The sequence below is a fragment of the Nycticebus coucang genome, chromosome 12 (assembly GCF_027406575.1).
Source record: "Nycticebus coucang isolate mNycCou1 chromosome 12, mNycCou1.pri, whole genome shotgun sequence".
In the NCBI taxonomy this organism is placed as follows: Eukaryota; Metazoa; Chordata; class Mammalia; order Primates; family Lorisidae; genus Nycticebus; species Nycticebus coucang.
The window spans coordinates 100,292,170-100,314,585 of NC_069791.1; the positions used below are offsets into that span (position 1 = coordinate 100,292,170).

The 22,416-nt window shown below is 46.6% G+C and overlaps 1 protein-coding gene across 4 annotated transcripts in view; it reads left to right on the forward strand.

Annotated features, from left to right (window-relative positions):
* NAA60 (N-alpha-acetyltransferase 60, NatF catalytic subunit) overlaps positions 1 to 22,416 on the forward strand; it is a 33,606-nt gene that overhangs the window by 8,428 nt on the left and 2,762 nt on the right. The window contains exons 1-5 of one of the 4 annotated variants that reach the window (XM_053555338.1): positions 1,350 to 1,643; positions 17,941 to 18,056; positions 19,442 to 19,571; positions 20,107 to 20,203; positions 21,228 to 21,462. In XM_053555338.1, the coding sequence (XP_053411313.1) occupies positions 17,947 to 18,056; positions 19,442 to 19,571; positions 20,107 to 20,203; positions 21,228 to 21,462 (572 nt within the window). In that variant the 5' untranslated portion in view covers positions 1,350 to 1,643; positions 17,941 to 17,946. Of the gene's footprint in view, positions 1 to 1,349; positions 1,644 to 17,940; positions 18,123 to 19,441; positions 19,572 to 20,106; positions 20,204 to 21,227; positions 21,463 to 22,416 lie in introns of those variants that run through there. The other 3 variants (XM_053555336.1, XM_053555337.1, XM_053555340.1) reach the window with 3 other exon arrangements.

Below are 22,416 nucleotides of genomic sequence, written 5' to 3' on the forward strand. Positions count from 1 at the left end.
TCCAAAAAAAAAAAAAAGTAGGAACTTTACAGAAATTGTTCCTTAAAGAAATAGAAATGCAGGTTGTTTAAAATTCCACCAGCCACTAAACATCATACATATATATTATGTAGACAATGGTAGATTGTCAATTCCTGTTTTATATCATTTTGTCTATCCTTGGTCTATTGATACCAATTGCCCCCCCCCCTTTTTGAGACAAAGTCTCACTTTGTCATCCTCTGGTAGAGTGCTGTGACATCATGGCTCAGGCCATCCTCTTGCCTCAGCCTTCCCAGTAGCTGGGATTACAAGCGCCCGCCACAAGCAGAGGCTAGTTTTAGAGACCGGGTTTTGCACTTGCTCAGGCTGGTCTCAAACTCCTGATCTCAGGCAATCTATGCTCCTTGGCTTCCCAGAGTGCTAGAGTTACAGGTGTGAGCTACTGTGCCTGACCCCAAGTACCTTTTAAACTTCTAAGATCGTTAGGTACTTTTTCCTTGTCAAAATGATAAAAGGATATGCTTTTTTATTTGTTTTACCTTTTGCAACCATAAGAATAGTGTCATTTTATTTGGGGTACAAAGATACTTTAATCTGTTATAAGGTTTATTCTCTTGGTTATGAATTAAATCTTTTTTAGGGTTAATCATTTTAGGTTTTGGCTTGTACACAGTTTCTTTTCTTTCTTTTTTTTTTTTTGCAGTTTTTGGCCAGGGCTGGGTTTGAACCCGCCACCTCCGGCATATGGGGCCGGCGCCCTACTCCTTTGAGTTTCTTCTTATTCCATTCTTTGGTTATGTGAACCGTTGTGGTTATTTGAAAGCAGAAAAATAAATGTAATGGTTTTGCTCATTACAGGTTCCATAACAAAATTTGAATTAGATCTTGCGTTACAGAACGCCCTGCAACTTTAGGGACAACTGACCCTTGCCTGTTACACATGTCATCCCTAAATTGCCTTTCTGCCGAAATAGGACTTTTCTGTCTGCTGAGCACGTCCAACGCTGTCGCAGGGTGGTGCTGCCAGCCAGGCTGGGATTGGGAGGGTGGGGGAGACCCAACTATGTATAGCTTCATTCAATCGTCTGCCGAGTGTCAACGCCAGGGCCAGGTGCTTGGATGTAGTAAACTTCAATGTAAGATGAGCAAATGTTAGCCAATAACTAGAGGGCGGCGAGTGAGCAGGCCTGTGTCTGAGCGTGGGACGCTGGGAAGAGCCCAAGGCACCTCGACCCGGGAATGGTACCACCAGCGTCCACGTGCGCCACGCCTGGGGGCACTCATGGGTCGGGCGCGCCACATCTGGGCACCTCCACCGGCTGTGAGAGCAGGGGTCGAGCCTTGTTCCCTCTACCGCTCTCACCGGTTATCGGCAGACGCATTCCCAAGTCCTCTCGAGGCCTGCCCGCTCCTAAGATGGCGGCGGCGGCGGCATCCGGGAGGGCGATGCCGTATGGGGCGACAGCCAATGAGCTTCCGGGCTGCGCTGCCGCTGGGAGCGGGAGGCGGAAGTGCCGCGGGCCGCCGCCTCCGTCCGGGTTGCGGCCCCTGCCGGTTACGTAACTGGCTGGGCTCCGGGCGGCCTCGTTTTCCTGTTCCCTGCGACCCGAGGATGCGCTGAGCCCTACACGCCCTCAGCTGCCGCCGGCTCCCGCACCGAGGTGAGACGAGGAGGCGCAGCCGCGGCTGCCGAGGCGAGGGCCTGCGGGAAGCTGGGGGTGGCGCGGGTACAGGCGAGGGTGGGCGCGACCGCTGATAAGGCCGGGCTACCCCGGAGCGAGCATACCAGAAGGCAAGCCCGGTGTGCGGCCCCGCGCCCTTTGGGCGTCCGGTCCTTTCCGCGTCCGCGACGGCGTGGAGAGTTGGGGCCAACAGGCTCGCGGGAGGGTGGGGAGAGGTTGCTGTTTTAAGTGCCGGGTGGGAATCGCCTCATTTTCCTGGGGAACGCTCCCGTGCCAGACCCCAAGACAAGTTGTTGGGAAATTTTGAAACGAAAGGATAATGTGTCTGGATATCCGCTGGGGTCTTGCTCGAGGTAAAGGGTCTGAGCGATTTGCTGTCATGTCCCTGTTCCCGCCTTGCTTGCCCCAAAGCTGTTTTGTTACTTGTTGCACCGAATGTAGTTATTTGTAACTTGTTTGCCTTCCTGTGAACTTCTGAAAGCCAGGGGGCTTTGTCTTGATCTCCCCCATGTCTCGTCCCTTCAGCTGTACCCTTTGGAATTAAACTCATTCTTTACGTTTCTGGTCATTTACACACCAGCCCATACAGACCCAATTCCCTTTTCCGAATTGGACACTGTCCAGGGAGTGGAGGGAATCTGTACCTTCTGTGGTTTGTTTGTCCTGCTGGGAAAATGGGGAGGTTGTGGGCTTTGTCTGGACTTCCATCAGCAATTATCTTTGTAGTTGGAACCCAGGACCTGAAGATTGGCAAGGAGGTACTCTGCAATAAATGTGGACATTGGCTGCCTCATCGATGTATTGTCACCCTTTTGTATGCTTTTGTGTCACTCCTAAAGGAAGAGGACAACAGCCCAATAGGATAATTGACTGCGGTGTCTGCAGTAGTAGTTAATTGGAGTGCCAGAACTGGGAGAGCATTACCATTTACAGATATTTTCCTTTTACCAGAGTACTGAATCCCTAGTTAATGCTTAACTGGGCAGTGAAAGTCATGTGACTCCAAAGGTCATCTATAGAAATGCTACAGTCTATGGAACACTGTGATCTAGAGGTGGTTAGAAGTCTTGGTCTTTTTTTTTTTAATTATTTTTTATTAAATCATAACTTCGTACATTGATGCATAGAAGTCTTGGTCTTAATAGTGGCTCGCCAGATAGGAAGAGGGAAAGTCTTCAACATCATTGAATTAAAAAGCATTGGGAGGAAAAACAGACAAAGCAAACACACACGTGCCCCCAATGAATTACAAATGGGATTAAAGACCAGAGGAAACTCACAGGTGGCTGCAGTGTTACTTCCCAAGGTAGGACTTAATCTCCCCTCTTCTAGGATTTTGTACCCATCAGAATTGGTGTGCATGCCACGTGTGGTGGCTCACACCTGTAATCCTAGCACTCTGGAAGGCCCAGGTGCTTAGGAGCTGGTGCCTGAGCTCAGGAGTTTGAGACCAGCGTGAGCAAGTGTGAGACGCCAATCTCTAAAAAACAGCCAGGCGTTCTGGTGGGCGCCTGTAAGCCCAGCTACTTGAAAGGCTGAGGCAAGAGGATTGCTTGTGCCTAAGAGTTTGAGGTTCATGTGAACTGTGATGCCATGACACTCTACCGAGGGCAACAAGATGAGACTCTGTCTCAAAAAAAAAAAAAAAGAATGTGCACATCAGCCCTTGGAGAATGGGGCATGCATGAAATCCTCTGCTAGACTGTGGTTTGTAGTGTTGCATCTCACTGAGTTTGCAGACACACTGGGTTTCTGTGAAGATGGTTTGAACCTGTTAGTAACAAAGTCAAGGCATTGTCTGGTGTCGACATGCCCAAATAAAACAGACATTTCTAAATGGTCTGTGTGTGTCTTATCTTTAGCCTCTCCTAGTTCTAACTTGAAGTGACTTTGTCACCCTGTTTGTTTTAACCACACATACTTTTGGTGTGGAGAGTATCTTTAGAAGTAACTTGTCCCAGTTGCTTAGCAACAGCACACTTCTGGCTAGAATGGAAGAAAATTCCTTGGTGTTAGTGATTTGAGAGATAAAAGATAACTTACACCTGAAACTAGACCAGAAAGGCTGATGAAATATCATTGCTGACTGACACTCATGACCCATCATGCCTCAGTGTACCTAAGTGGTAGCTGCAGTTTAGCTTCTGGCAGCCTGACATGTTTAGACCAGGTGGATACAAGATTGTTACCTTGCAGCCACAAAGAACAAACAGATGTAGAAAATAGTCTTTATAACTCAGAGTTCTAGGCAATGCATGTCTTTGCTGAAATAGCCCAGAGGTTCCACTTGGTGACAGCTCTCCCACCTCAATAGAAAGCTGGCTGCTTTTCAAACACTCTTCTTAAATGGTGTCTCCTGCATATCTACATCTTATCTCCATCATCTCCTTCATCATCTCTGGGAAGAATCCACAAACCCCCCTAGTGGCTTTTACATCTCAGTTCCTCACTTGTAGATAGCAGGGTTGAAGTGTGGCCCCGGCATCAAAAATGGTTCTCTTTCTGTCCTCATAAAAATGCATTCAAGTAAAATGCTGATTTGCAAAATGATGCTGGAAGTTCTAGGTTTCTTTCTGGCTAAGTGAAAATGCTGAATTTGATTCTATAAATAGTCATAGTGCCTTTGATAACTCCAAGGTCAGGCCTTCTTCCCTACATACTACCATTCTTCTTAGCATGACCTGTAATAGAAGCAGGACAGTTTTAAGATTTACCTGAAACCCAGATAACTTCACTGCTGATTAAAGAGAAACTTATACATTTGAAAACAAAACGAGAATATAATAGTGTTAATATTCTGTTACGAACACTAAGGCATTTGCTCAGTGCTTGTGGGAGTGATAGGAAGGGAGTCTGATCAGGGAGCTAAGGCTTTCTGCAGGAAAAGATATGGGGTCCTTGTCAGCAATTGAACAGTGCTTAATGGAGCCAAACTGCCCCTCTGCAGAGGCCAGAAGAGATGTGACAGTCACCCCAAAGTGCCATAGCTGGTCAGGTATGGATGATATCAGCAGATGAGAGTCAGTCACTAGTCCCATCCTGTCAGCAGCTTAACTTCTCTACCTCAGGCAGGGCACAGGGGCCGAAGTGGGGGGCCGACACTGCAAAAAACCATGGCAAGAACCAGCTATGGGTGTGACAGCTTAGAGATTTTTAAAATGTTTCTTAAAATTATGTTAGAATTATTACTCGTTTGCCTTAAAATGGACTCTTCATACCAAATGGAGAGGCCGTACGCTTGAAGTAGCATGGAATTTTATGCACTGATGCTAGAAATGTTCTAAACGCAGATTTAAAGTTGCGACAAAATAAAGAGAAGATGGTTATGGACCTGGATAATAAAACAGATGTTTGAGAAAGTCTTTGTTCCTTTGCTTCCACAAGAAGATAAAAGAGAGGTATTTTGCCGTTTTTTTGGTAGACCATATTAGGAAATTCTTTGAATTCTACTTTTTGTTGTATAGTTATTATTAAAAATCAAATGGTGTTTCTCCTTTTTTGTTTACTATACTCCTGAAGTAGGGTCAATTTGAACAGCAAAGTACTAAAATGTGAGCCCATCTTGAAAAAACTATTTGAAGAAAGCAATTTCATTTTATAAAATGGTAGGTGGGTAATTTTCCCTTGGGTACTGAAAAGGATTATTTTCTGAAAAATGTTAATGCAACAATAGTTCATCATTCTCTTGACATTCTTGGGCGTGCTACTGGATCATTTTTACAAAAGTGTTTCTTTTTGGAATAGAGTTTATTCTGACTCTGGTTGTATACTATTCCAAGGTTGTTCTTTCCATAGACCGTGTTACATTGAGAATGGCTCACTAATCAGATATTTGCTGCTCTTGTGTTTCTACCCTTAGTTTCAGATTACTTTGCATCTCGTCTGGACTCTGTTTTTAACCATTGAGGTATCCATACAGAAAAGTCCAATGCCTAACGAATTGGCATAGTACGGACATGCCTATAAAATCCCTACCAGAAGACATATGAACTCCTTACCGGACAGGCTACCTCTTAACTTGAAAAAATGTTTTTCTTGTAAGAAACACAAACCAAAGTATAAGCAGTTCCATACATTTTTGTAGTGTAACATTTTTAATGTGTCACTATAGCAGAATACTATGCTGCTGTTTCAATGTTTGTCCCCTCCAAAACTCATGTTGGAAAAAAAAAAAAAAAGACCATTAACTACTATATTAGAGAGGAAGTGAGTATAGGGTTATTAATTTTTGCTTTATATTGCACATGACTTCTTATGTTACTTTTTTTCAAATAAAAGGTGGTAGAAATCAAATTTATTTTAACATGGTAGTAAATGATTAATGATTTTGCATATACTCTATATATGTGTTTATTTACATGCCTGATTATAATAGGCAACATACCTGCATATATATTTAGATTTAATAAAGTAACTTTACTCTTTTGTTTTTCCTTTTTCTATTTTGAAGACCTCCTGTTTTTCATTTTAATATCTCAGATCACCAAGGAATGGGTGCATACCCAAAGAATAAATTGTTTACAAGTAGACTCTTGCATACATTACCATTGCTGCCTCAATAGCAAAGACTTTGTGGGAGCACAAAAAGCCTTGTTTAAGAATCATATCTGAAACTAAATCCTTGCTTTGCTATTTATTAACTGTGGGTCTGTGGACAAGTTGTTTAACCTCCTGGGCCTATTTCCTCACCTGTAAAGTGGAGTTAACATCTATCTGCTAGACTCTCAAAATGTAGCCAAAGTTTCTTCAGCTTCTAGCATTGGGGAGTGTAACAAGGTTGAAAATAATGAGCCTATAGTCATTTTTTGGTTGGTCTTCCATCAATTCCAAGGCTGGAACTCCATATGTGACATCCTCCATCTCTCCCTCCTGAAAACCATTGTTTTAACAATGTTATTTGGCCAACTCATTTTCCCAGGTCTCTGTCTGGTGGTCATGTACTCCCAGTATTTATCAATAAATAGTATAATATCCGTGTCTTTGGAGAACATGGTTTTTGGATGTTCATCCTGTGCTTGGGACTGCCATGTTAGGTTGGCCAAAGCCCTAAGGCACATTTCCTTCAAGTTTGCTTGCCTCTGGAGGAAATAAGTATTACCACTATGATGGTATACATTGTAATGAAAACTGTAGTTGGTCATGGACTGCAGACAGGATGAGGCATCTATGCCAGAGGTGTCTGCAGTGAACCATCTACTCAGCCAGCCTGAGTATCCATCACCTCTGAAGTCTCCTCAGCACCTTACCACTTACAGCCTCTCCAGAACTGGGCTCAGCTGCTGAAGCAGCCGACCTCCCCTCTCCAGCCGGAGCAGCTACTACTGCTGCCACCGGCTTCATCTTCTTCTCTTCTGCGGTAGTTGCATTTGCGGTTGCTCCTGGGCCAGGTCCAGCAACCACTCCAGTCCAAGTCCACTTCCCACCTTGATGTTACTATTAATATGGATTACTTTTACCATTTAAAAACAAAAAGATTTTAAAAAGAATTCTCCCTCCCTCAAGAAAAAGAGAATGCTCTTTTTAAAAATCTTTTAACATGATTGTTTTATAGCTTTTAAATATTTTTAAAAATTATATAGCACTAAAATTGCTCTTTAATGGTTACACAGAAATGCTTTAAAATATTTTTGTGAGGCTGCTTGATCTCCCTGTCCATAACCACCACCTTTTTCTTCTTTACAATTTTTGACTCTGTGTTTAGAACATATATTTCTGGCATCAGTACACAAATGCCATCCTATGCCAAGGTTACAGAGTTTAAAAGTCAGTGCTGTTTTAGGGCAAAATGAGTAGTAATTCTCATAATTTGAAGACATGCTGTAAAATTTTCAAATTTGTTAGTAATTTAAGACATTCTATGAGGTTATTTTAATAAAAAGTACGTTCATAGTTTTCACATACCACCTAAAAGTCATCTTTTTTCCCTGATAAAAAATAACCCAACATTGGGCGGCGCCTGTGGCTCAGTGACTAGGGCGCCGGCCCCATATGCCGAGGGTGGCAGGTTCAAACCCAGCCCCTACCAAACTGCAACAAAAAAATAGCCGGGTGTTGTGGCGGGCGCCTGTAGTCCCAGCTGCTTGGGAGGCTGAGGCAAGAGAATCACGTAAGCCCGAGAGCTAGAGGTTGCTGTGAGCCATGTGACGTCATGGCACCCTACCCAAGGATGGTACAGTGAGACTCTGTCTCTACAAAAAAATAATAATAATAATAACCCATCATCATAGTCAAAGGTCTCAAATAATACAGAAATGAGTGATGTGTGGCTTGGTGCTTGTAGCTCAAGCAGCTAAGGCGCCAGCCACATACACCAGAGCTGGTGGTTTCAAATCCAGCCTGGGCCTGCCAAACAACAGTGACAATTACAACCAAAAAATAGCCAGGCATTGTGGCGGGTGCCTGTAGTCCCAGCTACTTAGGAGGCTGAAGCAAGAGAATCACTTCAGCCTAGGAATTGAAGGCTGCTGTGAGCTGTGATGCCACAGCACTCTACCGAGGGTGACAACTTAAAACTCTCAAAAAAGAAAGAAATGGGTGATGCAGAATCCAAATATCTGCCACAATTCCAGCAGTGAATTCAAACAGGAATTTTGAATTACTTCTAAAAAATCATTTTGGTTGGCAGCGCCTATGGCTCAGTGAGTTGGGCGAGGGCCCCATATCCCACAAACCCAGCCCCGGCCAAACTGCAACAAAAAAAAAAAATAGCCGGGCGTTGTGGCGGGCGCCTGTAGTCCCAGCTGCTCAGGAGGCTGAGGCAAGAGAATCGCGTAAGCCCAAGAGTTAGAGGTTGCTGTGAGCCGTGTGACGCCACGGCACTCTACCGAGGGCGGTACAGTGAGACTCTGTCTCTACAAAAAAAAAAAAAAAATCATTTTGGTTATAAAAGTTAGCCTCATAATTGGCTTGGTGCCCATAGCACAGTGGTTACGGTGTTGGCCACATACACCAAGGCTGGTGGGTTCAAACCCAGCTGGGGCCAGCTAAACATCAATGACAACTGCAATAGAAAAATAGCTGGGTGTCGTGGCCAGTGCCTGTAGTCCCAGCTACTTGGGAGGCTGAGGCAAGAGAATAGCTTAAGCCCAAGAGTTTGAGGTTGCTGTGAGCTGTGATGCTACAGGACTCTACCAAGGGCAACATAGTGAGACTCTGTCTCAAAAAGGAAAAAAAAAAGCCTCATAATCAAGTGGTAATTTATAGTAAATTTGACCCTCTTTCACATTTAACATTTATTTGATTCTGAAAGATCTTAAATGCAAACCCAGAGAAACAGATTAAGAAACAAAAACATTTCACTTTTGTCACAAGATGCTGATAAAAAATTAAATAATAATAATAAAATAAGAAACAAAAAAGCAACAAGACCCAGCAGAGTGAGATAGAAAGAGTGAAGTAGCAGCTACGGATGGGAGGGTCTCCTGAAACCTGCTCCCCTCTTGAAATACTTTTTACTCTTAAACTGAGTGGCTGTGCCTCCCTCTTACCCACTTTCTCCTAAGCAGTGCAGAGGATTTCTTGCAGTCATCTAAGTTCCCTGTCCAAGAGCAGATAAGTTCTTGGATTTTAGTCAAGAATGCTGTTTAAATAAATACATTTGAGGTTGCTGTGAGCTATAACGATGCCATGGCATTCAACCCAGGGTGACAGAGTGAGACTCTGCTTCAGAAATAAATAAAATAAATAACATTTTACTGTCTTTAGATTCTCATGACCCCTCTCCCTAATAATAATAAATAGTATTATTTACAGGTGGTTTTGTTGTTTTTAAACCAAACATGTTGATTTTCCTGTTTGCCAGCATGCTGTTCACCATGGAATTCTGCTAGCAAAGCAGATTTCTGACTCTGCTCATCACTGAGTGCCCAGTGGCTTTGAGCAGGACCTGAATTTTCAGTACAATTTTGACAAATTAATGACTAAATGGATTTTCAGAATGGAAAGTAGGGACTGATAGAACATTTGACCTAAAGGAAGGAGGCTTGAATCTGGACTTGGGGACCAGGACTACCTGTCATCATTTTTATTTTTTTAATTTAATTTTTAATTAAAATCATAACTATGCATTTATGGGTTATAATGTGATGATATCAAACTGATTAACATATCCATCACCTCACCTTTTTTTATGATAAGACATTTAAAATTTACTGTTAGTTATTTTGAAATATACCCTTGGCACATTGTACACATTAGGTGAGATCCTTTGAAATACCTTCCCTCCTCCCACAAATCACTCTCCCCTTCCACTCCCCTCTCCTTTCTCACCAAATGATAAATTTGTGTTTTATCATTCATATAAGTGTGTAAGTGATTGTATATTGGTTTCATAATAATATTGAGTACATTGGATACTTTTTTTTCCATTCTTGTGATACTTGACTAAGAAGAATGTCTTCCAACTCCGTCCACGTAAACATAAAAGATGTAAAGTCTCCATCTTTTTATGGCTGAATAGTATTCTATGATATATATCAGAATTTGTTGATCCATTCATGGGTTGATAGGCATTTGGGTTGCTTCCATGACTTGGCAGTTATGAATTGGGCTGTCGTTTTTAGTTGAGGTATAACTAACACTCAGCCAAATGCACAACTTAGTGAGCTTGCTGTCACCCATCTCACTCTGCCAGCTGCTTCCTAATAGCCACTACAATCCATTGGTTTTGCCAGTCCTGGAATTTCACAGGAGCCTCCAGCCCTGTGTTTAAAGAGATGTGTCTCAAGTTGTCTGTGACCACCGTGAGCATCCCTCATGCACAGTTTCTAGAGAGAGGCTGTCTGGAAATAAAGTGGTGGGTGTTTGTTTCTCGTCACCCTGGAAATGATTCACCTTCTTGCTACACTGATGCTTTGGCAGACCCCAAGGCTGCTGTGGGGACAGCTTACTCACCCATGGGCAGCTGCGCCTTTGAACAAACAGGCTGTGGTGGCAATTGTTACCACCCACACTCTGCACTTTTAGCCTTTGAGCCCACTTCATTGGTGGGTAAGACAGTGTCCTGTATCTGTCATTAGTGTGTTTTCCCTTTTCTCCCCCTTCCACCCTAGAGGCAAGAGTATGCAGTTCATTAGTTGTTGGATTTTTCAAACAGGTAAACATGTGTCTGCAGAATTTCACATTCCCAGGGGTCTTTAATTCTTTGATATGAGCTACCATGCGTTAACCTTCCCTGGTGTTTCCCTTGAAGCCCAGTGTGTGCGGGGAAAGGCCTAGGGTAGTGCTTTATCATAGGAGGAAGGGTGTCAGGGTCTGAGATAGGGATTGACTCTGATGTGAGCCCCATAAGAAAGGGGCAGGCGTGTGGGAGAGGGTATGAGTGTGCTGGAGCAGAAGGAGTGAGTCAAGGAATGAGAGTTGCAAGCACAGCAGTAAAGTAGCAGCAAGTGTTAACGTTGCTGGGAAGGGAGATGGCAGGAAGGCCTGCCCAAGAGAGGGTGCTTGCAGGTATTGACGGCCTGTTGGGGAAGCTTGTGCAGAAGAGAAGACTGAAGGTGTTAGAGGAGACTGAAGGTGCTGTACTGGGTGCGGGGGAGGGCTGAGGAGCTGGTCTGGGGTGACCTTTCGGAAGTAGCTATCTCATGTCATCTTTGTGTCCCAGATAAGAAGCTGAAGCACATGGTGGGAGAGCTGTCCCTGTGACAGTCTGAGACCTTGCAGGGTATGGGAGCAGGTTGAGGACACAGCATGCAAAGCGCAGGGAGAGGGCTGGAGGGCAGGGCAGGGTGGCGTGGCTGTGGCCAGCAGAACACCACAAATTTGTACCTCTCAAGCTATTAAGAGAACAGGCTGGTTTTCCCAGTTAAGTATGGCTCATTTGGTAACTTGAAGCATCACCTTTGAGGAAGGGGGAGGCCCTTGTGGGCTCAGGATGTCAGGGCAGGGTCTGTACAAGAGAAGAATCTGTAGGAAATAGGATTGTTTCTGGCTTTCCTACCAGGGTGCGAGTGGAGTGCCCCTGTAAGCATCATGATGATGCCAGGAAAGCCTCTTGGAAACTAACACAGCCCATTCTGTGTCCCCCAGATTTTGAGTTCCCCAGTACTTGGCAGTAGCAGGGAGACAGCAAATGTACCTGTGGCAGTTGAGGATGTTTTGGCAACTGTCTCTAATTTCACCCATGTGCCTTGTGGGCTGGGCATGTGGATGCTCTGGGCAGTGTTGTTGAGGAGGGAGGTCCCAGCCCAGCTCTGCCAGTCCAGACACCATCTCCTTCCAGCCACCACAGTACTCAGGGGAGTGGCCCTCAGTACAGTACCTACAGAGGTCATCACAAGGCAAAAGGAAGGTGAGGTTGGGCGAACAGGGAGCCCTGGTGAAGTGAGAGCATTCTCTTCATTTGTGCTGTGCTGGATCCAGGATCTTACCTTCGTTGAGTTGCTTTTCTCATCCACATGCTAGAGGCAGAGGACAGGGGACACAGATCCAGGACATCCAGGGAAGAATTCTCACTGCAGGCTCTAACCTTTGAAGCTTCCTATTCTAACTTAAAAATTCAAGTGAACATTGCACTCTCCTGTACAACACATGGCCCTGCTTGTTGTAATAGAAAAGTGCCTGTGCCTTTTTAGGAAAATTTACTGAAAGGTAGCCTAGGCATCTGTGACTTTGATGCCCCCAATTCTCTAGCAAGGCCAGAGTACCTGTCCCATTTGGACAATTCAAGAGAGCACCTGTCCCACAGGGCCTCTGCTGGGTCCCTGTCTCAGAATCCTCATCCCTGTGTCCTACAGGTGGCTTGTGATGGCTACTTAGTGGAAGGTTCTGGATAAGCAAGTGAGGAAGGAGTCCCAGCCAACACCAGGACCTTGTTCGCACAGGTGGCACATGCAGCTGTCCAGCAGCGAGCCAGGGCTCAGCCACTCTGAGCCCTTAGTCACTCCATCCTTCTACATCTGTTTCCTCACCTGGGGCAAAAGCGTACACCAGGGCTGCGTTTGGGCCTGGAAAGTTCTTTGATGAAGTCCAATGTCCTGTGTCAGGGATGTGTTCAGAGGTGGGCACCGTGGGAACATTTTTTGGTATCCAAGATAGCTTTGGCTCTGCCATTTCTTGAGTCCCCCACACACTCCAGGGGTGACTTATAAGGTGGTTTTGCATCAGAGCCAGCTGTCACTACCTCTGAGGAGCTGGGAAGTGGGTGTCCATGTGCTATAGTGCCTGGTGCTACCAACAGAAAGGGTCAAGCCCCACCCCGACAGATGGCACAGGCACCCTGTCACCAGACCTGGCTTGGCAGTACCTCCAGAGCAGACCATGTGTGTCTCAACTTCTCACATACAGATGCTTGGGGTTGCTTTGCTGTCCTCAGGGGCACAGAGCCAAGCAGCTGAGTGACAGTAGCTGTTCTTGCAGATGTTCAGGTTTCTAGATCTCAGAGGTAAAGCTGCTTGGGGGGGGGGGGGGGCGTGGTGCCCGTAGCACAATGGTTAAGGCTTCAGCCACATATACCAAGGGAGGCTGGTTTGAACCCAGCCTGGGCCTGCTAAACAACAATGACAACTGCAACAAAAAAAGAGGCGGGCACCTGTAGTCCCAGCTACTTGGGAGGCTGAGGCAAGAGAATAGCTTAAGCCCAAGAGTTTGAGGTTGCTGTGAACTGTGACACTATGGCAGTCTACCGAGGGTGACAAAATAAGACTGTCTCAAACAAAAAACAAACAAAAAAACTTCTCAGGGGGTCAGAGTTCCCACTTTCTCACAAGCTCTCCCTTCAGCCAGCTTCATCTCCTCCCACAGCTGGGCACAGGGTGGCCCTTTGTAGCCAGCCCTTCTCCTCTCCCCCAGGCCTCTGTGACCCTGGGCACAGGTGGCGGGTGGGCAGAGAGTAGCTGTCTGGCTACCAGCTCTGCCTTTGGGTCATCTGTGCCGCTGGATTAGCACAAATCCCCAGCTCTAAGGTGAAGCTGGTAGGTCACAGCACCAGCGGCACACATGAGTCCCCCTCATTTCCTTCCCCAGGGGCAGACCTGCTGGCCAGCCTCATGGTCCCAGATGCTCCCTCCCACACACCTCCTGCCTCTTCTCTGCCATCTGTTACTTGGACTGGGACAGATCAGACCCTGCCATGTGCTGGGTTTTTCTCTTTGTTAAATATAACATGCTTCTATTTTTAAATCAAGATGTCTAAAGAACTGGTCTTTGGAAAAATGGAATTATTTTTAGTAGAGATGTAAGAATCCAAACATGGCTGTATGTCCTGGAGCCCAGTGTTTTTCTTCAGATTTGAACTGGACACAAAGGGTGTCCCTGTGGTCAAGAGCTTTGTCCCAAGGATACTGGGGGGTGGGGGAGATACATGTAATCCCAGGACATAAGAGATACAAATTTATTATAGATCTCTCCTTTCACTATCAAGGCATAATATAGAGATTTTCTATTTTTTTTTTTTTTTTTTTTTTTGAGACAGAGTCTCACTCTGTGGCCCTGGCTAGATTGCCGTGGCATCAGCCTAGCTAGCTCACAGCAATCTCAAACTCCTGGCTCAAGCAATCCTCCTGCCTCAGCCTCTGGAGTAAGTAGGACCACGGGCATCCGCCACAATGCCAGGCTTATTTTTCTGTTTTTAGTGGAGGCAGGTTCTCACTCTTCTCAAGCTGGTCTCAAATTCTTAAACTCAAGGAATCCTCCCACCTTGACCTCCCAGAGTACTAGGATTACAGGAGTGAGCCACCATGCCTGGCCAATATAGAGTTTTTTTAAAATCAACTTTACCAGGCTGGGTATGGTGACTCACACCTGTAATCCTAGCACTCTGGGCTGCCGAGGTGGGCAGATTGCTTGAGCTCACGAGTTCGAAACCAGCCTGAGCTGGTTTTAAAGAACTAAGGCAAGAGGATTGCTTGAGCCCACGAGTTGGACGTTATGAGCTATGACACCATGGCACTCTACCCAGGGTGACAGCTAGAGACTCTGTCTCAAAAATAAATAAATAAAATAAAATGAACTTTACCAAAGCTTAATATACACACACACCACGTGAATGTGCCCATTTTAAGTGTACAGTTCAATGAGGGTTTTTTGTTTTTGTTTTTGTTTTTTGAGACAGAGTCTTACTTTGTCACCTCTAGTAGAGTGCTGTGGTGTCATAGCTCACAACCTCTTGGGCTAAAGTGATTCTCTTGACTCAGCCTCCCAAGTAGCTGGGACTACAGGTGCCTGCCACAATGCCCAGCTATTTTTAGAGACGGGGTCTTGTTCCAGCTCAGGCTGGTCTCAAATTCATGAGCTCAGCTAATCCACCTGCCTCAGCCTCCCAGAGTGCTGGAATTACAGGCATGAGTCACCCTGTAATTGGGCCCGCCCAAGACATGGAACGTTTTCCTCCCCTCAGGAAGTCACTCCCTTACCCCCAGCCTCCAGTCATTGCTCTGCCCCAGGCGGCCATAGCCGTAAGGCCATGCTAACCCTGCCTCCTGTGCCCCAGCAGCTCCTAGCTGTCTGGAGGATCTACCTCTGGTCCTGGTCAGAAACCAGGGAGCTCAGGCTATGGGGCATCTGGAGCTCTGTCCAGGTCTACAAAGCAGGCAGGCATTTTACCCCCTGCTGGCCCCCTACGGCTTCTTTGTAGCAGGGAGTAGGCAGCAGTGTGTGGTGGCCCCTGTCTTAGGAGTCATCTCTGGAAAGGGCGAATTGAGGAACTGGCCTCTGCCTTGGCCTGGGATGGTTTAGGGTGACTCCCCAGAGGCTCAAGGTTTGGATGAGGGCTTCCTAGGATACGTTTTCTTGGTCCTGAAGGGAAAGGGAGAGAGCCTACCCTTAGCTGCCTCCTATAAACAGTGCCCTGTCCTCAAGTGACACACCCGATGTCTTCTCACTCTTTGAGACCCCAGTGGAGTTTGAAGGCTGGCTAACTTGTGTCCCAAGTGGTATCTTCCCTCCACCCTGACAAAACACTCCGAACAGGTACTATGGGATACAAAGTGTAATTCAGTGTGCAGTGATGCACACCAGAGACTTGCTGTCCTCGGCAACAAAATGCCCAACAGCTGACAGTGGTGGTACTGTCAGGGGACTGCTCTCTAGAGCTCTTGGTGCAGGATGACACAGCCCTTTGATTCAGTCACCTGGAAGGCCTGCCATCCTTATCTGAAATCCAGTCTCCCTGGAGATTAGAAGTTTGTTGGGTTGATGGCTTTAATTAACCTATTTTTTTTTTTTTTTGAGGCAGAGTCTCACTATGTTGCCCTTGGCAGAGTGCCATGGCGTCACAGCTCACAGCAACCTCAAACTCAAACTCTTGGGCTTAAGCAATTCTCTTGCCTTAGCCTCCCAAGTAGCTGGGACTACAGGCGCCTGTCACAATGCCTGGCTATTTTTTGGTTGGAGTTGTCATTGTTGTTTGGCAGGCCCGGACTGTATTTGAACCCGCCATCTCTGGTGTACATGGCTGGTATCTTAGCTGCTTGAGCTACAAGCCCTGAGCCAATTAGACCCATTTTCTAACATCTGTTTTATGTACCCATTACCCAGATTCAGCTATTAACATCTTGACACTTTTGCTCCACCTAAACTAAATTCTAGAACATTCTGTTATTTCCCCCCTGCATATCCGGTGTGCATCTAAAACATGGACTTTTTTTTATGTAACCTCAATGCCCTTCTCACTACAAGATTAACACCTTCATTTGTCACTTTTAGTTTTTGTTGTGTTTTACCAGATGACTATTTTTTAAAGTATCTGAGGTAAACAGTGCCTGGATTGAGAACCTTGGGTACTGAGGGGTGAGGAGGTTAAGTCTAGAGAGAAGCTTCTTTCTCCCCCAGCGATGGACCAGAAGCTTAGAGACACAAGTTAGGAATCAGAGCCAAGCTGCCCAGATGTAAGCATTAGCCCTGTTGTGGGTCAAGGTGATGTCCCTGGAAGTGGCTGGATAGGGCTGGGTCTTGGGTGTGGGCACCAACAGCCAGTGTCAGTAGGCACTTCATCTTTGCTGAACACTCTCCTGGCACTTTGACATCAGTCTTTTCCAGCTTGGAATCGTCCTGTGAGGGGGTGGCCACCTCCATTTACAAAGGAGGCTAGAGGGCCTGATTAGATACGGCTGAACCAGAGAAGAGGCCAGACTCAGTGTCCAGATCCCTTCCCGTTTTCACAAGAGGGAGTGTTCCCAGTGCAGTGGGGGTTGTGCAGAAACCTCAAGAAAGCTGTACCTTGGACCACTTTGGGTACCTCCTGCTGTGGTATCTAAGGCACAGGAGGTCAAAGAGGCTGGGCTTGTCACTCTGGCAAAATAACGACTGCCAAATCTCAAGATGGAAAGATAAAGTCTTTTGGCAATCAGTGATCCTGGCAGCCAAGGGGCTTGTCTCCCTGCCTTGCGCCTGCTTCCTGGCAACGTGTACCTGGTAGTTAACAGCCTTTTGTGATTATTGCTTGACTTGGTTATTTCTATTGGTGGTTCCAAAATGGTGACTCATTATTTCAGCTTTTAATTAGCTGTCATTCTTCTGTTAAAAAAAGAACTTTTCCTCAACCATTGAGGATGAACACAATTCCTCCTAAAAAAGGCAGGTTAAATGTATAATCCTTTTCCTCTTGATGACCAGTTTTCAATTTAAATAAAAAAGGCCTCCCTCCCTTCCTTCCTTCCTTCCTCCCTCCCTCCCTCCCTCCCTCCCTTCTTTCTCTCCTTCACTCCCAGCCCAGATTGAAAATAAATACACACATACACACACACTCTCACTCTTCCCTGATTTAAGAGTCCTTGGCAACTCATGACCCCTGATTTGAACTTTGGTGTCTTTGAATGTCTCACCCGTGAGTCTTCACCTGCTGAGTAGGGAAAAAGAAATCAGGTGTGATCCATCTGCACAGACACAGCCTCTGGTGACAAAGCCAGCACCACTTTCCCTGGAAATCCAGCCACTTGCTGGTGCTGGCCCCCAGGCTGCCTCATTGGGGAATGAGGCATGGGGGCTGCAGCACCAACCACTGTCTTTGGCAGTCACCAAGCCTGGGGTTAGGAGAGTCAGGCTGGCCAGAGCCCTTGTGCTTTTTGAAGTAGAGGAACTGCTGTCTTAAGCCATGACACCAGCCAGAGAGTCACCAGGCACAGGTCAGATGGGGGTGGAGAGGAGAGAACCAGATTGTGGCAGGGCTTCCCTCAGTAGCTGGACTGACCAGTGAGGGGCCTGAGTACCTGTCCTGTCCCCACCTCTGGTACCTCAGTCTCCTCATTTGTAGAGTGGGACACCCATAGGTCACACTCTGCTCTTGCGTCTTGCCTGCCTCACAAGCTGAGGGTGAAGTGACACTGCTTCCCTCTCTCTGCAGGTGTGAATGACAGAGGTGGTGCCATCCAGTGCCCTCAGCGAGGTCAGCTTGCGCCTCCTCTGCCACGATGACATAGACACCGTGAAACATCTGTGCGGTGACTGGTTCCCCATCGAGTAAGTGGAGCAGCACCTGTGTAACCACTGCAGACCACGGGGCCTGGGGAGTCACATAATCCGCAGGTGCTGATGCTGGGAGAGGCCTTTGGGACCCTAGGGCCACACTGCAAAGGCAAGGACAGGCATAGAGGAGTCCAAGTGGGGGGTCCCCCACAGTTGCCCAGCACATTGTAGACCCCAGGCCTCTGCTCCTCTCCTGTCTGCTCCTGGCCCTTTCTGCACTACCATGTCCCCATGCGAAGAGGTCCCCAGAAGGGCTCTGCTGGGAAACTTGAGTTACATAGATGTTCAGTCCATGCTGTTTATAACTCGGAAAACTGAATTATAGTGAAGACTCCAAAAAAAAAAAAAAAAAACCCAAAACAAATAAGAAAATAAAAATCCTGCCAACCACCACCAGTATTTCCATGAGTATTAACCTCAGACTTGCTATTTAACCTTATGCTGTTGGCAGGAAGGCTGGGGACAGGCACCTCTCCAGTATGTCTGTAGAAGTATGAACTGTCACAGCCTGCTGTGTATGGGCACTGCGGGAGCTTTATATGTTAAGAAACTTCTGCAGCCCAGCATCCTCCTGCTGGAAACTAATCCGAAACAGAAACTTGCCAGTGTGTTCGTAGGTAAGACCTTGCCAGATGGAGCCGCACTGGTCCATGGGCCTCTGTGCCTCCCGAGATGACCAGCCTACCTGCCTCTCCTCATAACTTTGTGGGCCTGAGGCTTCGAGCTCACAAGATGGTGACATGAACTGTTATCTCACTGGACTGTGAGGTGGCAAAACCCATAAAATCTCAGTGCCTCTGCCTTCTTGCCCATCTGTCTGGGGATGAGGCTGGATCTGCCTGTTGACCTCAACACCCGGTATTCTTTTCCTTGCTCCCCTTGAAGGGTCTTGGCCTTTGTTCTTGATGAGCAGCCCTGGCCACATATTGCCCTTAAGAGCAGACCCTTTCCTGTCCTGCCACTCATCTGTGAACCTGGCTCTGCACCACCTTGTAGTCTTCAGTGTCAAAAATTCTTGCGGAATTCTCATGGGCTACCAGGGGCTCTTAACTCCCCTGACTGAGAAATGAGCCATGTTCCACTGACCCCATGTGAATTATTCTCATGTAATCAATCATTGAAGTTTCCCCCTCCCCCCCATATTTTATGTCTGGTAAAATTATTTTTCCCATCAGAAATTCTCAGTCCTATCTGGACATACCACTACTTTAAAAAGATAACTGTGACAGGTAGAGAGTTAAGTGTTGGACAAACTCCTTATCAGCCCCAGAGCAATGAGCAGAAGCAACCTAGAGCCCCCCTTGATTCTGATAGCCAAAGCATAGCATTAGTTGGAGTAGACATTTGGCAAGTTCACCTGCCTGTGTTCTCTCTCTCAGGTACCCAGACTCATGGTATCGTGATATCACATCCAACAAGAAGTTCTTTTCCCTTGCTGCAACCTACAGAGGTGCCATTGTGGGAATGATAGTAGCTGAAATTAAAAACAGGACCAAGATACATAAAGAGGTACATGTGTGTGGCAGTCACTGCTGCTGAACAGGAATGAAGGGGCTTGTGATGGAATCACGCTGCCTGCCTCAGCCCTTTGTCTGAGGAGCTCATGACCTGGGGAGTCCAGAGCAGCGAGTGAGGCTCATCCCCAACTCATTCTTCTGTGTGTGCATGAAATTGTAACATGCATGCTTTTATTCACATGTGAAGTTATAAGGCCTAGTAACCACTGTCATTCTGAAGTGGGGATGAGCATAGATGATACGTTGAGAATAGGCACAGTTGTAATGTGATACAAAAATATCCATAATTTATGTTGGTGGCAGTGTCATAGAAACTGCTAATACCGCTTTGGTTTGCAGAAGGCAGTGCTAGGTTTTATTTAGAGGTTAGTGAACCTCTGTAGGGAGGTTGGGTGACTCGTGTTCCCACGCATGTCCCTTCAGTGTAGTAGCTGAGAAGTTGGCACGTAGACCTCCTGGGCCGGGCTCTGCAGTGAGCCTGTGTGCCTTGAACGTTAACCTGATTTTATCTTTGACTTTTCCTTTAGGATGGAGATATTCTAGCCTCCAACTTCTCTGTTGACACACAAGTTGCGTACATTCTGAGTCTGGGAGTAGTCAAAGAATTCAGGAAGCATGGCATAGGTAAGGGCCAGCAGAACTCATGGTTTGGCACACCCAGCCCCAGCCCCCCAGCCCAGCCCAGCCATTTCCCTCATCCTGACAGCTCTGGCTCAAGGATGTCTCTCAGTCTCTTCCTTCATCCTCATCAGACCTTCTCCCTCTGTCCTCAGCCAGACTGTCTGCTCGCCTTCAACCATCTTTTTCCTGCATGTTGCCAGGCCTGTCTGTGGTAGCCTACTTCTCAAATCTGACACGATCAGCTCCCAGGATGCCCTCTCGAGGGAACAAGCCCATCACCCCTCCTGCTACCATGTGCACACCTTATGTCTGTTGACTGGGGTTCTTGATGCAGAGTAGGAACCATATACATGAAGAAGAAATACTCAGCACAACTTGTTGCTCGTGTCATCAAATTCCTATCCCACTCGGCCACACAGCCATCGAGTGGCAGAGTTTTTTTTTTTTTAAGAGTCTCATTCTGTCACCCTGGGTAAAGTACCGTGGCATCATCATAGCTCACAGCAACCTCAATCTCTTGGGCTCAAGTGATCTCTTACCTCAGGTTCCCAAGTAACTGGGACTTTAGGCACCCACCACAACACCCAGGTAACTTTTCTATTTTTAGTACATATGGGGTCTCACTCTTGCTCAGGCTGGTCTTGAATGCCAGAGCTAAAGCAATTTCCCCATCTAGCCCTCCCAAAGTGCTAGGGATTATAGCCATGATCCACCATGCCTGGCCAGAGTCTTAATTTTTAACCCAGGTCTATTCCATGTTTTCTTGGGCTCAATTTCCGTCCTTTTTATTACCTGAAAATGAGTCTTCACTGAGGGTCCCTCCTTTGGGAGGGCTGTGGCTGACACATTCCATCTGACAATGAGATTCTCTGGGCTTTGACAGTGGGTGGTGACAGGAGACTGATCTCTGACAACAGAGGATAGAGAGACTCTTAGGAGACTCCTATGAAGGTTCTGTTCATACCCACATCATCCTTCCTTCCTTCCTCCTGCCCTGACTGCATAACCTTCCCTTCTTTTCCCCAAGGTTCCCTCTTACTTGAAAGTTTAAAGGATCACATATCAACCACTGCCCAGGACCACTGCAAAGCCATTTACCTGCATGTTCTCACCACCAACAATACAGCAATAAACTTCTACGAGAACAGAGACTTTAAACAGCATCACTATCTCCCCTATTACTATTCCATCCGAGGGGTCCTCAAAGATGGCTTCACCTACGTCCTCTACATCAATGGCGGCCACCCTCCCTGGACAATTTTATATCCTTTCCTTCTGGGGGTGTGGGACTATGGCTTCTTAGCTGTAAGGGTGACAGAGCCAGTGAGCTAGTTGGAGCTGTGGTCATCTTCAAATGACATTCAAAGATCCAAGCTAGTGGATGCTCTTTTCCCCATCCAGATTGTGTTGTGGGTAAATCTGGTTGCACACACTAAGAAAGCAGATGTTCGTTGGCACCCACTGTTCACGGAGTTCAGCCTGGCATGAGGCCCCCTCTTGTCCCAAGATCCACTCATCCATCTGTTCATTCAACAAATACTGATTGAGAGCCTCCTGTTCTAAGTGTACTGGAGATAACAATGTACAAAGCAGGCAAAAGTCTTACCCTTGTGGAGCCTGTATGCTAGAAAAGGGGAAGACAAGTGAGGTAAAAAGAGTTTTTTAGTGTTTTTGAACACATGAGTTGTAACCATTGTTATCGTTGTTTGACCAAAGGGGCAGCCCTCACCTCTTCCCTCTTCCTTACCTCTGGCCCTTAATAGGTAGGAGGGATGCCAGGAAACTTTATAATAGTCACAGAGAGTATGGCCCCAGAAATGCTGTTGTGTGTGTGCATATTTTCAGATGAATGAATTTAGGATTTATTCATTTCATAGGGAAATAAACAGGAAAGAGAGAGGATACCCCAAACCTGATAGGCCTCCTAGCTCACATACAGCCAGGCCCTGGTAGGAGTCCAGGGCATCAGCACTATTGACCCTTGTTAGAGGGACAGGGCTGTCTGTTCCTTCTGTTGCCCTGAGGGTTGAGAGTCTGGGGAGAACCAGAAATACTTGCTTTTCTGCCAGACCCCTCCCCCACTCCCTGTCCATCCCCAGGCAGGTGTCCCACATGCCTGGGGCCTCACCCAGGAGGCCCTCCTGTTTCCAGGTCCCACCCTTTACGATTTTGTGCAGTGAGAGCCCCTCCACCTAATTAGCCTTCTGGCGCTTTTC